This window comes from Bos indicus x Bos taurus, chromosome 29, assembly GCF_003369695.1.
Source record: "Bos indicus x Bos taurus breed Angus x Brahman F1 hybrid chromosome 29, Bos_hybrid_MaternalHap_v2.0, whole genome shotgun sequence".
Classification (NCBI taxonomy): domain Eukaryota; kingdom Metazoa; phylum Chordata; class Mammalia; order Artiodactyla; family Bovidae; genus Bos; species Bos indicus x Bos taurus.
The window spans coordinates 7,068,005-7,087,164 of NC_040104.1; the positions used below are offsets into that span (position 1 = coordinate 7,068,005).

Sequence of the window (19,160 nt, forward strand, 5' to 3'; positions counted from 1 at the left end):
GGAGTCCAAGCTCCCTCTGCTTGCCATATGACAGGCCAGGGAATCCCAGAGACAAGGTGCTGAGGCGAGGAATACAACTGTATTTGGGAAGCTGGCTGACTGAGATGGCAGACTAATGTCTCAAAATGACCGTGCTGTTGGGGTCTGGATGCCAGGCTCGTTTACAGAACCTGAGAGAGAAGCAATGAGGCACTGAAGTCAAAAGGCCCAGCCGAGAGAAGAGGCAGTGAGGAGGTCAAGTAAAAAGGGGCTTCAATCTTGCAAAACATCTCCAGGAGGGCCAGCATTTGGAAGAAGCGTGTTAATCCCTTTTGTAGTCATTCACAGGGGGACAGAGTCGGATTCTCTATGAGCTGAACAAACGCACTTTAGTTTCACAGTCAGGCAGAGGGCCAGGGTCCTCTGAGGCAGGCCATTATGTCCTGGCTTCCCAGGTGGCTCTGCAGCAAAGAATTCACCTACGATGCAGAAGACTGGGGTTCAATTCCTGGATCAGGAAGAGCCCCCGGAGAAGGGAATGGCTATCCACTCCGGTATTCTTGCCTGGAGAATTCCATGGGCAGAGGAGCCTGGTGGGCTAAAGTTCAGGGGGTCGCAAAAAGTCAGACATGACTCAGTGACTAACACAACACATAAGAACAGCAGGAAGAGAGTCAAAAAAACAGTTCCAATGTAGAGTGAGAACCGGTTCTTCTCTGCAACAGACCCATTTGTGCAAGAGCTGGGGAGAGCTTGGCTTGATGAGGAGGCCAAGGCCAGGCCGGAGCCCGACCAAGAGAGCCTGGCAGTGGCAGAGTAAGAGGCCCAGACTGCAGCACATGCTGGGAGAGGTGGAGAGGCAGCCCCAGGCGGCCAGGAACCTCCTCAGGTTCTTCTAGGTCTGCTCTTCTGTCACTTGGAACTCAGCTGCAGCTGCACTTAACCTGCACCTGCTCCCTGGGAAACTAGCCAAGGGCCAGTGTCCCCAGCTCACTTGCCCCTACCCTGTCATTCCTTTGTGCTGACACCAACAAATCTTTTGCACACCAACCTAACAATTTCCAAAGACTTTCCACCCACTGGTCTATTCTCAACAAACACCCCGAGTTAGTAGCACCATCATTTTGCAGGTGAAGAAAGTTATTCAGAGGTCAGGACAGCTGGAAGACCCTGGACCCAACCAGAGTAACATTAGAACATAGTATGGCCTGAAACTCCAGGGACAGTCCCCATGACCTTTCTGGGCTTCAGACTGGCACCCTCCAAGGAAGCAGCCTGTAACAAGAGCTGGGCCCAGCTCTGGCCACCTGGTGACCTTCCAGGGGGCCTCTCACACTTCCAAGACCCAGGCTTACACTGAACCTTCATCCCTAATAACCAGCATAATTTCTAATTACCTAATTGCTCTATCCTTGAGTCTTTATTTTTGTTCTCCCTTTTATCTTCTACTGTTCTGAGATGTAGCTAACATACAGAAAAGTACACAGTATCTTGGATCACCACCATACAGGTCAAGAAGTGGAAACTGCTACTCTCAGCCCCCTATGCTCCCATGCATCACACCTGTCTCCTTCCCCCAAAGGCAATCACTCCCCACTTCTCTTTACCAACGACTTTTGCAATAAGCTTCCCTAGTGGCTCAGACAGTAAAGAGTCTGCCTGCAGTGCAGGAGCCAGGTTCGATCCCTGGGTCGGGAAGATCCCCTGGAAAATGAAATGGCAACCCACTCTAGTATCCTTGCCTGTCAAGTCCCATGGACGGAGCCGTCTGGCAGGCTACAGTCCATTGGAGTCATAAACAATCGGACACAACTCAGTGACTTCATTTTCTTTTGCAATAAGCACTTTTCCCCCTTCTAGTTCTACTGTCTCTGCAAAGATGCCCACACATGGATCCAGCTGGGAGCCCTTGTGAATGAACAAGGCTGCTGTGAACATCTGCTCAGGTGTGACGCAGGTGTGCCTTGCGTCCTGTCCCATCCCTGGAGAGGAACTGCTGGCTCACAGGGTGGGTCTTCAGGTTTACTGGCAAACACCCAACTGTTTTCCCCAATTGCTCACACCAATTTACACTCCCACTAGTTGGATATCTGTTCCTGTTGCTCCATTTCCTCATCAGAACCTGGTATTGTCTGACTTAAAATTTTTTTGCCAACCCTGTGAGTGTACAATGGCATCTTATTTGTGTTTCTGATGACTTAACGTGACCACACACCTTCTGACATGCTTACTCACCATTCAGGTATTCCTGTGTGGCTGCCCTCCCGGTCTTTCACCCACTTTTCTATTGTATTGTCTGCTTTCTCTTGACTGCAGCTCTGGAGTCCTGTGTCATCTATGTGGGTCGCAAATATCCTTTCTCACCCTGGGTTAGGCTCCTCACTCACTGATTATCTTGAACAAAATTTCTATGATGGAGTTCAATTTATCAGCTTTTTAATCTTTCCCTATTCTGAAATCATGAAAATCTCCTCATACTATCCCAAGGTTTCTATTTATTATGTCATTTCTCCCCTCACCAGACTTTAAGCCCCGAGGATGAGGAAAATTCTATAAACAAGTAGCTCCTGAACAACACCAGGAGTGCATCTGATCCTTACAACAATTTCATTTTCCAGGTGGGGAACCTGAGTCTCAGAGAGACCAAGCGCCATGAGCAAAGAACACCCATGGCTCTTAGGTCCATGGGTTTCCATGTGATGTTTTGAGGACCAGTCTCACTACTTCCCAGTAGTAAGTCCATGGACACGTTAGTCAGCCTGAGCCTCTAGTTTCATCTGTGGAAAAGACTACTACTACTTACTATGAAAGAAAAAAAAATGTTTGCACAGACCTTAGCTCTGAACCTGGTTCATACTAAGTCCAATAAACAGAAGATGAAAATTTACCAAATACAAGTGTAACTCACTCAAGCCTGCCGACCCAGCTGCCTTGCCCACACACTTTCTGCCTCCCTGAGAGAACAGGGCGGACTGCATGAGCCCCGCCCACTCATCCCAGAGGCCAGGAGAGCACATGACCAATGGCAGGTAGACCTCAGCCACATCCCATCCACCCTTTTCCTGCTCTGACTCCCTCAGACTTTCCACCAGATGCTGACTAACCTAGCTGTTGACCACATGGACATCTGGATCCCAGGAAGGAACCAACCCACTCTCCCACGTTAGTGGGGGATTGAGACACTCCGAGGCACCCACCCAAGGCCCATATCACCAGGATGGCCGCCCTCGGGAGTGTAAGAGAAGCTGCCAGTTTCGATCTGCACTGATAAGCAGTGTGGCAAACCTGGTCAGTCCCTGGGGAACAGGCAACTCCCAGCCCGCCTGCTTCCCACATACAAAGCCCAGTCATGAAGGCCACTGGCTTTATTGATTTAAAAAACTTTACAAGGACAGTGACTGTTCTGCCAAAAAGACTGCCAAATGGCATAAAAGAGACCACGGGTGGGGGTGGGGGTGAGGGACAGGGCCAGGAATCCACTCAGAAAAGCTGGTAATTATTGTCACGAAACTGGCAGGGAAAGGAGAAGGAAGATGCATGCAAGGGTGAGAATTCCAAAAAAGTGGAAACGGTGAGGGGAGAGAACTCCCCAAAGGCCCTGGAGTACATGGGAGGTGAGCACGACAACAGCAATCTCTTCCTTGGTAGAGGACGGAGGAGGAGTCCTCACTAGGCTGAAAACTCTGGAGACGCAACACTGGGGCTTGGGGTCGGGGCTCCCCAGACAGCATCACAAGAAGGCATCACACCACTCTCGCAGGCAGCCAAAGCAGTCCCGGGACTGCTTGGCGTTGGCGCCGCACGTGTCCTTCAGCCATTCCCGGAAGAGGTCTTCATCTTTCTTTAGGACCAGAAACTGGCCGAGGACCACATAGGCCTGCAAAACGGGCAAAGCAAAAGATGGGCTGCTGAGTGCTCTGTAGGATTAGGAACAAGACGACCACTTCCTGGGACTTCCCTGCTGGCCGAGTGGTGAAGAATCTGCCTTGCAATTCAGGGGACATGGGTTCAATCCCTGGCCCGGAATCTAACATCCTACTTGCTGTGGGGCAATTAATTCCGTGGGTTCTGGACTCTGTGAGTCCCAGTGAAAGATCCTGCAAGCTGCAACTAAGACCCCAGGGCAAACAGAAACAAATATCACGGTGAGGGGAAAAAGGGCCAATTTCCTGTGGCTCCCCACACAGGAGCCCAAGAGGCAGGGTGGGTTCTGCCCGGCTGACTCTGCAGATCACACACGAGCGTCCACCCCCCAACAGATATACACACCCTCCTCACTCCCCAGCTGCCGGGAAATACTGTAGTCGCGCCCCGCCCCCCGCCCAACTACAGGTAGCCACTCCACACCTTATCAAAGCCCCTTTCCTCCAGTTTCTTGCCCAGGACTTCGCCAATTCCGGCCAGGCTTCCCACTGGCTTCTCCCCCATGGGCTCTGCCACGAAGTCTCGGTGCTTTTGGGAGGTTGTCATCTCGATCAAGCTTAATCTGGGAATCCCAAGAAGAGGGAAATTAGGGCTGAAAACACGGGAACGCCCGAAAAATCACTGGCAATCTCACAGGAAGAAAATGCCAGAGCAGCTCTTATGGGGACTTTTCGATTCCCCCCACTTCACAGATGAGAAAACTGAGGTCCAAACAGTCTTTTCCTCACTGTTTAAGAGCGAAGTCTCTCCCAGTCCCTGCGAGAGCTGGGTTTTGGTACCGCCCCGAGGAGAAACTATCTTGCCCTAACAGGCGGCGCATGCAGGACAAAGGTAAGATTTCCACAGTCGGTCAGTACCCACGGCCCGCCCTCAAGCTGTCACTCCTCTGTGACCTTGATTGGGCAAAAGCAGCACTGACTCGGGTCTGGAATGGCCACTTGGCCCGAAAAGCAAATGAAGGGTTCTCTGACCCGGCAGCCGCACAGGCTGCTCACAGAGCGGAGGCGCAGCCCGAGCGCGGACACCGGCTCAGCCGCGTCAGCGCCACACCTGGACTCCCGCCGAGCCCTACGCCGTGGACCCCGCCCCCAACGCGCCGCGCCCCGCCCTCCCAGCCTCGCCGAGCCCTCTCCGAGAGTCCATCGTCTGGCCCGTCTCAGCGCTCGCGGCCCCTCTCCTCCCTGCCTCCCCCTCCTCCCCGCGCCCGTTCTGGCCTCCACCCCGAGCCCTGTTCCGCGGCTCGCGCTCACCCACAGCTCCCGTTCCCGTAACGGCTTCTCCCGCCACCCGGCTGCTCCCGCCGCTATCTCAGCCCACTAGAACTTTCTTCCACTTCCGCTTCCGGGTCGCCTCAAGGGCCGCCTTTAAAAAAAAAAAAAAAAACCTACATTGGGCACTTCTAGCCGCTTAGAGTCATAGAGTTGCGACACCACCCAGACCTCGAGAGCGCCCTTAGTAGGTGTTCGTTTCCGGTTGCTTCGCAGGAAGCCGGAGTGCCTTTTGTAGTCTTGCTTCTTAGGAAGCATTTCCGGCCTTGGGGAACAGAAACCTGTGAGAAGAAAACTTTATTTATCTGCTGCACGGCATGCGGAACTTAACCACTTAACCTTGGCCGACCCGGTGTTGGGAAGAATTAGAGAGACGGACAAGGAGAGAGGCGTGACCAGGAGACTTCCGGGAGAGCGCCGGAAGTACGGCGTCCGACTCAGGCCGACACGAGTTGTCCTCCTCGCTGTCGGACTTGTTAAAGTCGGACGGGAACCGGATGCGCCCGAGACCTGAGTCCAAGCCGACTCCACCGTCGTGACCACTAGCGAGTCCTTTTTCTCTGCTTTCATTGCCTCAACTCTGAAGTGAGTCGTGGACGAGCCGATCTCTGCGTCCTGCTTGGAGAACCGGGTCGTTCTGGCAGCTTTTGTGGGATCCGAGGGCCAGAGAGTAAGTTTTCTTTGCCTCTGAGCATCTTTACATCGGGATAGGGAAGGAGGAGGGCAGGGGACGGCAACTAGAGATGACACTTCGGAGTTTCCTTGGGAAACCATCATGACTTTGAGCAAACTCGGGGAGATAGTTAAGGACAGGGAAGCCTGGCGTGCTGCAGTCCATGGGGTCGCAAGAGTTGGACACGACTTAGCGACTGAACAACTGTCTTCTGAGTACGCATCAGTCGTTGTCTTGCAGTACCAGGGTCAGAAACAGCAGATGCCAAAGATCAAAACGGTCTCAATTAAGTTCAGTCGCTCAGTCATGTCTGACTCTTTGTGACCCCATGGACTGCAGCACGCCAGGCTTCCCTGTCCATCGCCAATTCCCAGAGCTTGCTCAAACTCACGTCCATTGAGTCGGTGATGCCATCCAACCATCTCATCCTCTGTCGTCCCGTTCTCCTCCTGACTTCGGTCTTTCCTAGCATCAGGGTCTTTTCCAGTGAGTCAATTCTTCGCATCAGGTGCCCTAAGTATTGGAGTTTCAGCTTCAGCATCAGTCCTTCCAATGAATATTCAGAACTGATTTCCTTTAGGATGGACTGGTTGGATCTCCATGCTGTCAAAGGACTCTCAAGAGTCTTCTCCAACACCACAGTTCAAAAGCATCAATTTAGTCTACCTTGCCCTTAAATTAGCTCATTCCTGACCTGGCTTGTCGGAGCTGGTCTATGTCTGTAGGGTATTGAGAGATTGAACATCTGTGTGGTTGTGTCACACCTGAGATGTACAGACATGTTGAGGAAGAAGTAACTTACTTTGCTTCTTCCCCAAGTGCTTTCCAGAATGGCTTATTTTTCTAAAACATATATTTAGTTTTTATCGTTATGCCAGCACTTAAGGGATAAACACAAGTTACTTTTATGTGTCTTATGCTGTGTTTCCTGCTTTGCTTATGATTATTTTGTTCTACTGCTAATGCTCTGGGTTAGTTCTCTGAAGTCTAGAGAAATTGAACAGCCAGGAAATAACCAAGGTAGGATTTGAGTCCAGTCAATTGGATTTCAGAGCCCATATTCTTCACCAGGACATTGTATCACTCCTCAGTAAAAGGCCCGTCCTCATCTTCAAAAGAGTCCTGGGTTCTCAGCCTACCATCTAAAAAACTCAGGAGGAAGAGTTGAGAGTCTCCGCATCCCTCGCCCCCCTGGGACAGGACCCACCATGTCTCAGGCCACCAAGAGGAAACATGTGGTGAAGGAGGTGCTGGGGGAGCACATGGTGCCCTCTGACCAGCAGCAGATCGTGAGGGTGAGTGGCATCAGGGACCAGTTGCTCTGCTTCCCCTGACTCCTCCATCCTCTTAGGCCCCTGGGGTTGGGGCAGGGTGCTATACAGCTCGGCAGGTGTTGGAACTGGCTGATGAAGCTGATTGGTTCTTGGTCTCCCATGGACCAGGTCCTCAGGACCCCAGGGAACAATCTACATGAGGTGGAGACAGCCCAGGGGCAGCGCTTCCTGGTGAGCATGCCCTCCAAGTACCGCAAGAACATCTGGATCAAGAGAGGTGAGAGAGGCAGCCTTTTGGGAGACCGAAGCGTTTCCTGTGGCCTCGGCTTTCCCCACCACAAGCAGGACTGACTGTGCTTTTCTCTCCTCCCCCTGCAGGGGACTTTCTCATCGTTGACCCTATTGAAGAAGGAGAGAAGGTGAAGGCTGAGATCTCCTTTGTGCTCTGCAAAGACCACGTGCGCTCTCTGCAGAAGGACGGGCACTGGTAGGGTGGTCCTCTTGGTCACTGGCTGCCCCACTTCCCCGGGGGTTTCGTTCGTACCTGTGGGCTTAGGGGAGGGAAGGTCGGGCATTTCAGGCAGGAACAGCTGGCAGCAGCTGAGGGGTTTCTCTGTCCTTTCTGACCTTGGCTCTTCTCTTGGCATAGGCCCGAGGCCTTCTCCCAAGTGACTGAGAAAGACAACAACGATAGGAACAGGTGAGACGCAAGCCTTGGGACTGGGGAGACAGAAAGTGGGGGTTCAGGCCTTGGCACCTTGAGGGAAAATACAGCTTTCCTTTCATTGTATATCAGGTCCCTGGTGAGAGCGCCTGAATAAGTGGTGATGAGTATAGCTTGATGGTCAGATCTCCTGGGTTAAAGTCTGGGCTTTGCAAGTTACAACCAGGCGACTTTAAGCAGGTTAAGCTCTTAGACTCAGATTTCATCACCTGTAAAATGGGAGCTCTGTAGGGATTAAAGAGACTGATGCTTGTAAAGTTGCTTAGTACCTGGTAAGAAGTGTGAGTTTATTGAGTGTTCATTGGTCATAGTAGAATCCTATTAAAATCAGCAGTTCTAACGAATTTCTGAGATGGGTATAGGGAGGTAGTGTTTGGCCAGTTTTCCTGCAGTTCTCTCCTGTCTGGCTCACCGAGTCCTGACTGCTTGGCCACATGGTCCTCTTAATGGGGCTCCTTGTTTGCAGGTCTTCTCAGAAGGCACTGGGCTAACTCTCTGCTTTTCCCCCGTGCAGACAGACTCAGCCAGAACTCCCAGCTGAGCCACAGTCGTCAGGAGAAGAGTCCAGCTCTGAAGACGATTCTGACCTTTTTGTTAACACCAACCGCAGACAGTATCATGAGAGCGAGGAGGAGAGTGAAGAGGAAGAGGCGGCCTGAGACCGCGGGACCCGCTTCTCCTCTTGCTCAGAGACTGGTCCTGGGCTCCTCTGAGCGTGGACATTCCCAGGGGGCTCTGCGGATCTTTCCCCCTGGATGGGGACAAGGCAGGGCCCCTCTCTGAACTGACCTTCTGACATGGGAGAATTAAACCCCTGGTGGGTATTGACTCAGGCTGGTGTCAGAGTGGCTCTTTGGAGGAAGGAGGGGTGTGCGGATGACATGACATACGGCTCCTCGGCGGTGGCCTCATGGGCAGGTGGGCTGAACGGGCAGGAAGTGGGGAATGGCTGGATTCTTTCCTAGTTTCTCCCTCTCTCGTCCGGCACTTAAGTCAGTGCCAGGCCCTGTGTGCCTCCTTGCGTGTAGGTAATACATGGGGGCATGCCCACTTCATTGCCTGCCTGCAGTTAATGCTCATTCAGGCGTTGAGGGTCACAGTGGGACTTGGTGCCCACCGGCCTCCATGAGACACTCGGTGAACCTCGCGGGGCTTCATGAGCCACAGGCCCTGCGTCTTGCCTCTGTGGCCACAGGAGTACCCGCCGCGACGCTGTGTGTGCTCCCCGGCTTGATGTCCTTGTGGCTGCTCAGACCGTCACTCCTCAGCCTTTGGCCACCCACACCATTTCACTTCTTTGAAGCTTTTCACCTCTGACTACATTCTCCCTCTTCGTTGCTGGCATTGACCTTGTAGTCAGGGCCCAGATGTGAAGCTGACCTCCTGGCTCAGCGTCTTCCTCCCCTGCTTCTGTCATTGTGCTCTGCATCCGTCGTTGTCTTCATCCGTGGATGGGCCCGTTCAGTGCTGTGGCCCCTTCAGTCCTTGATGCCCCCATCACTGAGGCCCTTGTCTTCTGTTCCAAGCCCGTTGCCTGTATCCCTAGTCACTCTCTGCACCTAACTTCACTAGGAATTGCAGCACCATTTGAACTCAGATAGCTGTACAATGACCACATCCAGGTTTATTCACTCAACTACCCAACTCCTCCCACAGAGATGCTTTTTTTCCCCCCCAGAGGAAATTCTTTATCTTCATCCTCCAGCCATGCCGCATTCTGACCATGATGCTCCGATCTTCATTTCCCTCTTCACGCAGCATCAGTTCACGGTCTACACCCTGTCCTTCCTTTCTGCCTCCATCGTGTTCATCTAGTAAAATCTGACCACGGTCAACCCAGTCATGCACTCTGTGCCCGTGCGCAAGTAACTCTTAGGGAAAACAGCCAACCTGACCCACTATTTTACCTGAAATTCATAATTAAAACCTCAGATGGCCACTCAGCCCCACCTAGCAGATCTACCCTAGGATGCTGTATTTGAAAACTTTTTAACCAACTCTGCTTCTGCTAGTTACACACAGCAGCTCATTATTCGTAAAGAAATGGTAGCCATTGGAGGGAACTCTCACCTTTCTGTTACCTGCCCTACACGGTGCTCACTGATACTCCTGTCGTCTTACTGCCCGTTAACCCAGTGGGACGTAAGCCTTTCCTCTTGCTCTTTGGAGCCTGTCTCTGCTTCAGGACTTTGTGTGAGTTTTGGTTTTATCATCCTCTTTACTAGATGTGTTAGCATCAAAAGTATGATAGACTCTCCCATCTGAGAAACAATCAGAAAAATCTGTCCGTGATCCCACACCCTCTTCAGCTACTGTTTCATTTACTTGCTCCTCATTCACTCTCTTGTATTTGCTTAGTATAGTCTTACATGTATACACATACCTGTATGTATGTATATGTGTATATACGCATGTATAGAAATGTATGTACGTTTATATGCAAAAATTTACCAGGTGAGTTACAGATGTATATGTGTGGGTCTATTTTTAACTTGTCTGAATTTTATTTTTTATGGGAGATGGCTAATTTTTATTCCCTAAAGGGATAGCCACTTGTCCCTGTACCATTGATCAGTGGCTCATTCTTTCCTCGCTGGTTTAAAGTACCTTTTTAAAATAAATGAACTTCCCACGTTTTTATGAATCGCTCTGAAATCTGGCCCGTTGATCTTTGTGCACATGCCATATGTTATGGCATGGTTGTTATTTCATCTTCACTGTTACCCCGCTGTTGCTTGAAATTTTCATATTTTCTTCTATGTAAGAATTTTAGAAGGAACTTGGCGATTTTCATTTCAAAGTTCTGTGAAGATTTCCGTTGCATGGGTTTTGTTTTTCTTGAAGTATAATTGATTTACAATGTTGTGCCAATCTCTGCTGTACAGAGACCGTAAAGTGTAAAGTCACTGTAAAGTGACTCAGCTTTACATATATGTTCATTCTTTTAAAATATTCTTTTCCATTATGGTTTATCCCAGAATATCGGATATAGTTCCCTGGCTACCATTGGCATGGTTTTAAATCTCATAGTTTGATTTGGAAAGGAGTCATACTCCCCAGTTTTTGATTTTCCTATCCAGAAATGAATTATGTGTACTGTTTTCTAAGATGTAGTTCTCATGTGGGTCTTTGATGTTTCTAGTTCAGTGTAGCCTTAAGAATTCTAATTTAGCTATTTGTTGTTATGAATGGGCTCTTTTGAAATTATATTTCCGACCATCAGTGGCATGTCGGAACGCTGTCCATTTCTGTGCGCCCGCCTGTTTGATCTAATTGAATTCTCGTTACTTCTAATAGTTCTTCTGTTGATTCTGTTGGCTTTGTGGGTAGAATGTCAAATCACATCCTTCTAGAGTCAGTTTTATCCTGTTCTTTACACTCATTTCTTTTCTTTATGAATTACAGAGTGCAGGACCTCCAGTATAATGTCAAATGACACCCTTGTTCCTCTTGGTGAGAATGGTTCTCAGGTTTCACCATGAAATATCATGCTTGCTTTAGGGTTCTGGTAGGTAAACTTCATTAGGCTGAAAAGGATTCCTTCTGTACCCAACATAATGTTTTCTCCCTTTATTCCATGTTGACAAATTTTTGGTATCCATTGAAATAGTCAAAAGACTTTGTTTTTAACGATTGCACTGACTTACACTGGTGTTGAACCATCCTTGAATCCTGATGTAACTCTGCTTAATTTGTGTTGGGTTTTGTTTGGCCCGTGCCTTACGGCTTGCGGGATCTTAATTCCTTAACCAGGAATCGAACTCAAGCCCTTGGCAGAAAAAGCACAGAGTCCTAACCGCTGAATCACTGGAAATTCCCTGCTTAGTGTTCTTTTTTTTTTAATAGTCTTTATTGAATCTATTACAGCATTGTTTCGTTTTATGCTTTGGTGTTTGGGCCATGAGGCATGTGGAATCTTACCTCCCCAATCAGGGCCTGGTCCCACACACCCTGCATTGGAAGGTGAAGTCTTAACCACTGGACTGCCAGGGAAGTCTTCTGTGGAACTCAAGTTTTCTATCCTTGAGACAACTTTGGTAATTTACGCATGTTTAGAATCATATTTTATGTATATTTCAGTTTTGGGGGGTCAAAAGGCCATACCTGGTATTTGTATCATTTGGGACTATCTTACTTAAAAGTGACAAAGGCTGATTCAAACCAGCAGAAACAAGGGCCCATTGACCTGTTGGTCTCCAGAGCAGAGCTGACCCTCGGCCAGCATGGTTTGTCAGGGTTCTCATTCGTCGTCTTGGATTGTCTCTGCTTCTCTTGATTGCCGAACTCGTCTCTCTCTACACGTGTATTTTTCACGAAGCTCCAGTTTGCGCTCAGTCCTGACAGAGCATTACTTCTTCCGGCTCCGTGAATTTCAGGGAAGACTGACTGGCCTTCCTCAGGTCACTTACCTCTCTTGAGCAACCACTGTGGCCAAGGCTGAGCAAGGGGAATAAGAGGAGGCAAGATGAGCCACCCTGATCCATATAACGTGTCTCCCAGAGAGCAGAGAGCTTCTTTTACCCAGAAGGGGCTAGGGGTGAGAGCAGATAGAACAGCAAACGTTTGTTTTTTGTTTTGAGTTTGTGTTTTCTGCCACACCATGCAGCTTGTGTGATCTTACAGTTCCTAACCAGGAATTGTACCTGGGGGCTTGACAGAGCCCAGAGTCCTAACCAGTGAACCACCAGGGGATTCCCAGTTTCCCACTTTAACCAGTGTATTTGTGTGATTGAGGGAAGGAAGTGTTGTAACTATAATCTTGGCCTTGTATTCTTCTCCATCCCTCAGTGATTCTTTGACCTACTTCAGAACCTCGTTTTTTTCTTCCTGAAACCTTTTAACCTCCACTGCTTCCTCCCTTATTAGCCATTTAGCTCCTGTGGGTCATAGCTAGGAATTCTGATAGAGGCAGAGTCTGCATGCCATTCCCCTTTGTCATTCTCCACAGCTGAGTTCCACCTCTATTCTTTAGCTTCCTTGTGGAGTCCAGCCACATAGGAATAGAGCTCCCAGAGTCAGCTGAGTGTTCCAGAGCCCTTCTTCCCCAATGCCATGGCCAGTCCAGGTGACTGACTGCCAAACAGTCCTGACCCTGCTGCAGTTAGGTTTGAGACGTGGGGTCCGTCAGACTCCACATGTCATCACTTCAGGACCGACTGTTACAGCCAGGTCATTCCCACCGGAGCCTCCCCATGCGGCCCAGCTCACTTTCCTCCCTTGGCATCCAGCCACCAGTATATACGTGCTGAGGAGCACCCTTGGGACTCTGAACTGGCCACCTAGCTTTTCTCCTTTCATCTGTAAACATGAGATACTTTGACAGTTTCTCACATTAAGACATCTTTGCATTCCTAGAGTAAAATAGCCATGATGCATTTTTCAGAATATTGCTGGATCTGGTCTTCTGATGTTTGGGAGGATTTTGGCACCCAGGTTCATAAGTGAGATGGTTTAAGCTTGGCCTTTCCTGTATTACCCTTGTCTGGGTGGTTTTGTTTTTTCCAAGGTTATGCCAACCTCATAAAATGAATTGGAGAATGTTCTCTGTATTTGTGTTCTCTCTCATTATATAAGTGTTTGTGTAAGGTGTAAGGGATTTTACACTTGTAAAATTTTTGGTAAAACTTAACTCTAAAGCCAACTGTGGCTGGCATTTTTGCAGTGGGTAGATTTTTAACTTTAGATTTTTATTGAGAATAGGATTGGTCAGTTTTCTGTTCTTGAGTCGGTGATATTTATTTCTTATTTCCTCTGTGGCACAAAGTTGAATTGACTTTCAGGCTTGTAATCTTAACTGTATCCAAAGTTGTATCCCCCTTTTTTATGTCTAGTAGTATTTGTTTGTGCTTTTTTCTTTTTCAGTCTTGTCCATCTTGGCAGAAGTTCATTACTCTGCTGAGCACTGGCTTTTTGTTGTCGCTTGTTATTCTTCGTTTCTTTTCTATTTCATTAACTTCTGCTTTTACTGTATTTCTCCTTATACTGCCTTTGAGTTTATTCTGTGGTTCTTTTTTCTAACCCATTTGGTTTTGTCCTTGACGCATTAATTTTCAGCTTTACCTCCTCCCTTCCCGTAGACTAGTTAGGGAATTTTCACACCTGAAGAAAAAGTGAAAAAATTATGAAGTGGGTACCTTCAACAGGGCCACTAGTCTACTGTCCCAGTCTACTCTGTACCTAAAAAAAAAAATAGGTTTTTCATTTAGTTATTGTATCTCTTTAGCCTCTCTTAATTTAGAATAGACTCCTTAACCACTTTTTGGTCTGTTTTTCATAAAATGGATGTTTTAACAGTTTGAGCCAGTTTTCTTATAAAAGTATCCTGGGCTTGGATTTGTGTGATTGTTTTTGTATGCTTAGATTTGGGTTAAACAATTTTAGCAAAAATGACCTAGAGCTGATGTGCTCTGACCAGGTGCATGACCAGGTGCAGAACTGATGTTCATGCATCACAGATCACAGGGCGGGTGATACAGGATGCCCAACTGTTGGTGACGCTCATCTTGATCGCCTGGTTAAAGGGATGGCTTCTAGGTGATTTCCCTATAAAGATTCTGTTTTCCTTTTGTAACTAGGTGATATGTGAAACAGTCTTACATTTTAGGGCTAAAGTTTCCCTTAATGCAGCTCTCTATTTGTATCTAGGTGTGTTTTGAGTTGAATTCTGGAATTGAGATACACATACATTTTAGCATCTCAACCATTTTTAAGTGTGCAGTTTGGTAGTGTTAAGTACAGTGACATTGTTGTACAGCCAACTTCCAGAGTGTTTTCATGCCCATTATCAACTCCCCATTTGCCCTTCCTCCAGTCCCTGACAACTGCCATTCTGCTTTCTTTCTTTTTGAGGTAGGAGGCACCCACCACGCTTCATGCACATCTTAGTTCCCTGAACATGGATTATACCTGAGTCCTGGCAGTGAGAGCACGGAGTCCTCACCACTGAACAGCCAGGGAATTCCCTACTTCCTGTTTTGATGAGTTTGACTAGATATCTCAGATAAGTGGGCTCATACTGTAGTTGTCTTTTTTGTAACTGGATTCTTTTTCTTACTTTGTATAATGTTCTCAAGGTTTATCCATGAGATATTAGGGCATATGCCATAATTTCCTTCCTCTTTAGGAATGACTACTATTCCATTGTTTGTTCCGTGTCACATTTTTTTATCTAAATTGATGAACTCTTGGGTTCTTTCCACCTTTAACTGGTTGTGACTAATGCTCCTGTGAATATGGGTGTACAGAGACCTCTGAAACCTTGCTTTCTTTTGAATATATATGGAGAAGTGGAATTGCTGGATCATGTGGCTGTTTGTAAATTTTTAAGGAACCACCACCATACTTGTTTCTGTGGTGGCTGTACCAGCTTTCATTCCCCACCATCTGTGCACAGAGCATTCAAGTTTCACTTCCTTGTCAACACATTATTTTTCTTTGTTTTTTTGATAGTAGCCATCCTGATAGGTGTGAGGTATTCAGTGTTTAGTGTTCTTTGCTTTCCATCACGATACCTCTTTTTTGTCAGCTGTGCTGGCTCTTCATTGCAGCAGGAGGGCTTCTCCAGTTGCGGCCTGTGGGCTCCCAAGCACACGGGCTCTGTAGTTCTGATTCTCAGGCTTAGTTGCCCTGTGGCACGTGGGATCATCTTAGTTCCCTGACCAGGGATTGAACCCACGTCCCTTGCAGTGATCGGAAGGCGGATTCTTAACCCCTGGGCCACCAGGAAAGTCCCATCATTGGTAATTTTTAACAACAGCACCTTCCAACTCACCACCACAAAACAAAAGCCAGGACTTGACAATAACCCAGTCTTCTTGCCTGGAGAATCCCAGGGATGGGGGAGCCTGGTGGGCTGCCGTCTATGGGGTCGCAGAGTCGGACCGACTGAAGTGACTTAGCATAGACAATAACCCAAGCTACCATATGCCTCCACTCTCCCTTCCTACTCCCCACCCTCCCGTTTTCTGTTCTCCCCCGCCAGGTAACTGTCTTCTTGAGTTACCTGTGCTCTTGTTTTCCCGCTGTGTGATTTTCTTGTAAAGCTATTTTTAACTTTAAGAGAAGGATAACGCACTGAATATTATATTTTGGGCTCTTTCATTTACCAGTACATTACTTTGTTTCTCCTTATTGCTATATACTGCTGTAGTTCATTTGTTTTGACTGCTTGTACTGTTTCCTGTGGGGCCATATCAAAGGTATCCATTCACTTTTTCTGATGCTTTTGGGTTTCCCCACGTTTTCGCTGTTGTCAACATTCTTGTGCCTCTGTCTTTGTGCTTTGTGTATGTTTCTCCTGAGACAGTTTCCTGAGCATGAAATTTCTGTGTCCCAACTCTAGTCAGTGCCGCCAAATGCTTCCCAAAGTGCTCGCACCATTTGACATTCACCAACTGTGGATCCTTAAGGTGGATGTAATGGCGTCTTCCTATAGTCATTGGTTTTTCATAAGCTGTTTTTTAACTTTACATTAAGTGCAACATGTTTAAAATTGCTATGTCTGTGAACAGGACCCTTTTTTATGAAGTGACTCTTTCCATTCCTACAGTTCCCTTTTATCTTAGTTTATTTCATCACATGTTAGTATAGTTATCTGAGATTTCTTCTGGTTAGTATTTTTGCCTGGTGAGTTGTCTTTTTTTTTTTTTTCCAGTTTTATTGAGAAGTAATTGGCATACATCACTCGGTTTAAAACATGCAGCACGGTGGTTTGATTTACACATATTATGAAATGATTACCACAATGGGTTCTGCTAACATCTGTATTCCTATATAGATATGACAAAAAAAAAAAGAAGGAAAAAACCTTCCTTCCTAGTGATGAGAACTCTCAGGATTTCCTCTGCCAACAGTTTTCCTGTGTGTCCGTCCCACAGCTGTTAACTCTAACTCGAAGTCTGTGCCTTTCAACTTTCTCCAGTTCCTCCTCTTCTCACCCTCTATCTTAATCCTTTTACTATTTTAAAATATGTATTTATTTATTGGGCTGCATTGGGTCTTAGTTGCAGCATGTGGGATCTAGTCCTCTGACCAGGGAGGTCAGAGGCATTGGGAGCACAGCATCTTAGCCACTGGACTGCCAGGGAGGTCCCCGACTTCCACTCTTTGCACGTCCTCATGTTTTAGATATCTCTAAGTGCATCTGGATTATTTTCTTGTTTCTTTTTTTTCTCTATTTTTGCTTTAAAAATTTTATTTAGTTTGTTTGCATCTGGGTTCTTAAAAATAGAGTCACTATTTTTCTTTTAACTGATAATGTTTATTAACTCTGACTTCCCTCGTGGCTCAGACAGTAAAGCGTCTGTCTACAACGCAGGAGACCGGGTTCAATCCCTGGGTTGGGAAGATCCCCTGGAGAAGGAAATGGCAATCCACTCCAGTACTGTTGCCTGGAAAATCCCATAGACAGAGGAGCCTGGTAGGTTACAGTCCATGGGGTCGCAAAGAGTCGGACACGACTCTGTAATAATTGACCCATCTGTCTAATTTGAATGACAGTTTGTGTGGATATAAAATTCTAAATTCTTTTTCTTACACTTAGAAAACACTACCTCATTGTCTTTTTGCATCCAGTGTCGCTGTTGAAAAGCCTGATGTCAGTCTGACTCTCGCCTTTGCATGTGATACACTGGCTCTCTGTAAGCTTTATCTCTGATGTTCGTAAAGTCCTATGTGATATATATGTGACATACATATATACAGGTGTGCGTTGTTCCTTTTTTCTCTTTCTGGCACTCAGCTCTTCTGGTGCAGTGTGCTTCATGTTTGTATTATTCCAGGAAATTTGTGTCCATTATTTCTTCAAATATTTCCTCCTGCCACGTTTATGTCTCTCTAGAATTGCTCTTATTCAGATGTTAGTCCCTTTACTGTCTCCCATTCTCTTAGGTTTTCTTTTACATTTTTTCAGTCTTCTTTGACGATTTTCTTAGTCTGGTCTTATAACTGACTGATTCCTAAGCTGTATCCCTTCCGTTGCGTATTCTGTCTGTTGTGTTCTTTATTTCAGCTCAGGTTGAGTTCTCTAGCAGGTTAAACCACAGTGGATGGTGCTGGAACTTTCCTTTATAGAGAACTCTGGATCCAGTGTCTAAGGCGCTTGAGCAATAGCCATCTGGGAGCAAGGCAGCCTTTCCCACCAACCCTCGGGCTCTTGGCACAGTGCTGCTCCTGGAGTGTTAGCTTCTGATCTACCCATGTGAGCAGACTGGGCTTCATGGCCACTGAGCTCTGGCCAGCATGCAGGGGCCTGTTCTGTGCTGAGGGGATACGTGTGGGATTTTACAGTGTGCTGAGCAGCAGGAGGAAATCTGTGAATGCAAAAGCCTGGGGCCACTGAGTGCTGGAGGAATCCAGTTTCCAAGGCTGAGACAATTCCTTGGGGTCTGAGGGAGATGGGGCTGAGTGTCAGGGTGCCCCCCCTCTGCCCCCACTCCACCTGGCACACTGGTCTCTTGTCCAATAATCCAGTACAAAGGCTCTCAATGTGGGAGAGCCTTCAGTGTGCAAAGAAGCCACATTGGTACAGGGCCTCTTTGTAGTTGGAAGAAAAGGCCAGCAATTTGTCCTTAGTAATTGCCCACATCTCCCCCTAGGAAATTCCTGGGGTTGAGGGACCCTGGATTTTGTCTTCAATCAAGGCCCAACCGTCTCTGCTTCCCGAGTCTGAGGAGCACGTGAGGCAGCTTCTCAGCAGGAACCACTAAGAGCGTCGACACGAGGGAGGGCGGGACGCCGGCAGTGGCTCGTGCTCACATGTGATTCATGGATGATGTACTCGGGGACTCCAGAATCCGTGTGGAATGTGTCAAGGCACACGGCGTACCTCGCCTGGTGACACAGGAATAAACCGTTAGCAATGATCAAGGCTGTCTCCTGAGTGGTGGCAATTTCTTTAGTTATTGTCAGGACAGCATCTGATGATGCTAAGATACCCACTTCATTATGTAACCTGTGCTCGTTCACAGCGACGAGCACCAGAAACCCTCGTTACTAGCCAGTCCAGGCGGTTCAGCATGGAGAGAGTGCTACCACACCATTTGCATTAACTGTTGTAGGAGAAGAGTACTTTTCTTTTCCTTGGAATTCAAACCGCATGAGCTGGGCCACAGTGAGAGGTGTCATCAGTTCCTGGCCCCATATTCAGTCAACATTCATGGGAGCTGCCAACAAGGGGCACGATAAGCATGTCCAGCCAGCAGGTCAGCCCTGGTCCTGGGTGCAGCAGCCCGAAGGGTCACTCGGACGATGCGATCCAGTGACACGAGGGCGGCCAACAGGGTGCAAGGGGTCCGAGAGCGGCTGTGACTGGCCGGCCG

General features: G+C 47.9%; 2 protein-coding genes and 1 long non-coding RNA gene across 3 annotated transcripts; 2 read left to right on the forward strand and 1 right to left on the reverse strand.

Annotated features, from left to right (window-relative positions):
• Positions 1 to 3,329: 3,329 nt before the first annotated feature.
• BANF1 (barrier to autointegration factor 1) lies at positions 3,330 to 5,281 on the reverse strand. The gene is made up of 3 exons (XM_027531447.1): positions 5,154 to 5,281; positions 4,327 to 4,465; positions 3,330 to 3,856 (listed from the first exon to the last, which is right to left on the reverse strand). The coding sequence occupies exons 2-3, from the start codon at positions 4,447 to 4,449 to the stop codon at positions 3,710 to 3,712; spliced, it is 270 nt and encodes an 89-aa protein (XP_027387248.1). The 5' UTR covers positions 4,450 to 4,465; positions 5,154 to 5,281; the 3' UTR covers positions 3,330 to 3,709.
• A 100-nt stretch (positions 5,282 to 5,381) lies between these two features.
• On the forward strand, positions 5,382 to 10,486 carry EIF1AD (eukaryotic translation initiation factor 1A domain containing). Its single transcript, XM_027531445.1, has 6 exons — positions 5,382 to 5,841; positions 6,916 to 7,139; positions 7,287 to 7,395; positions 7,497 to 7,605; positions 7,768 to 7,818; positions 8,357 to 10,486. Exons 2-6 carry the CDS (start codon positions 7,053 to 7,055, stop codon positions 8,499 to 8,501), a joined length of 501 nt encoding a protein of 166 aa, XP_027387246.1. The 5' UTR covers positions 5,382 to 5,841; positions 6,916 to 7,052; the 3' UTR covers positions 8,502 to 10,486.
• Positions 10,487 to 17,228: 6,742 nt separating this feature from the next.
• On the forward strand, positions 17,229 to 18,713 carry LOC113885795. Its single transcript, XR_003509328.1, has 2 exons — positions 17,229 to 18,040; positions 18,438 to 18,713. It is a non-coding gene; the product is annotated as an uncharacterized LOC113885795 (long non-coding RNA).
• The last annotated feature ends 447 nt before the right edge of the window (positions 18,714 to 19,160 follow it).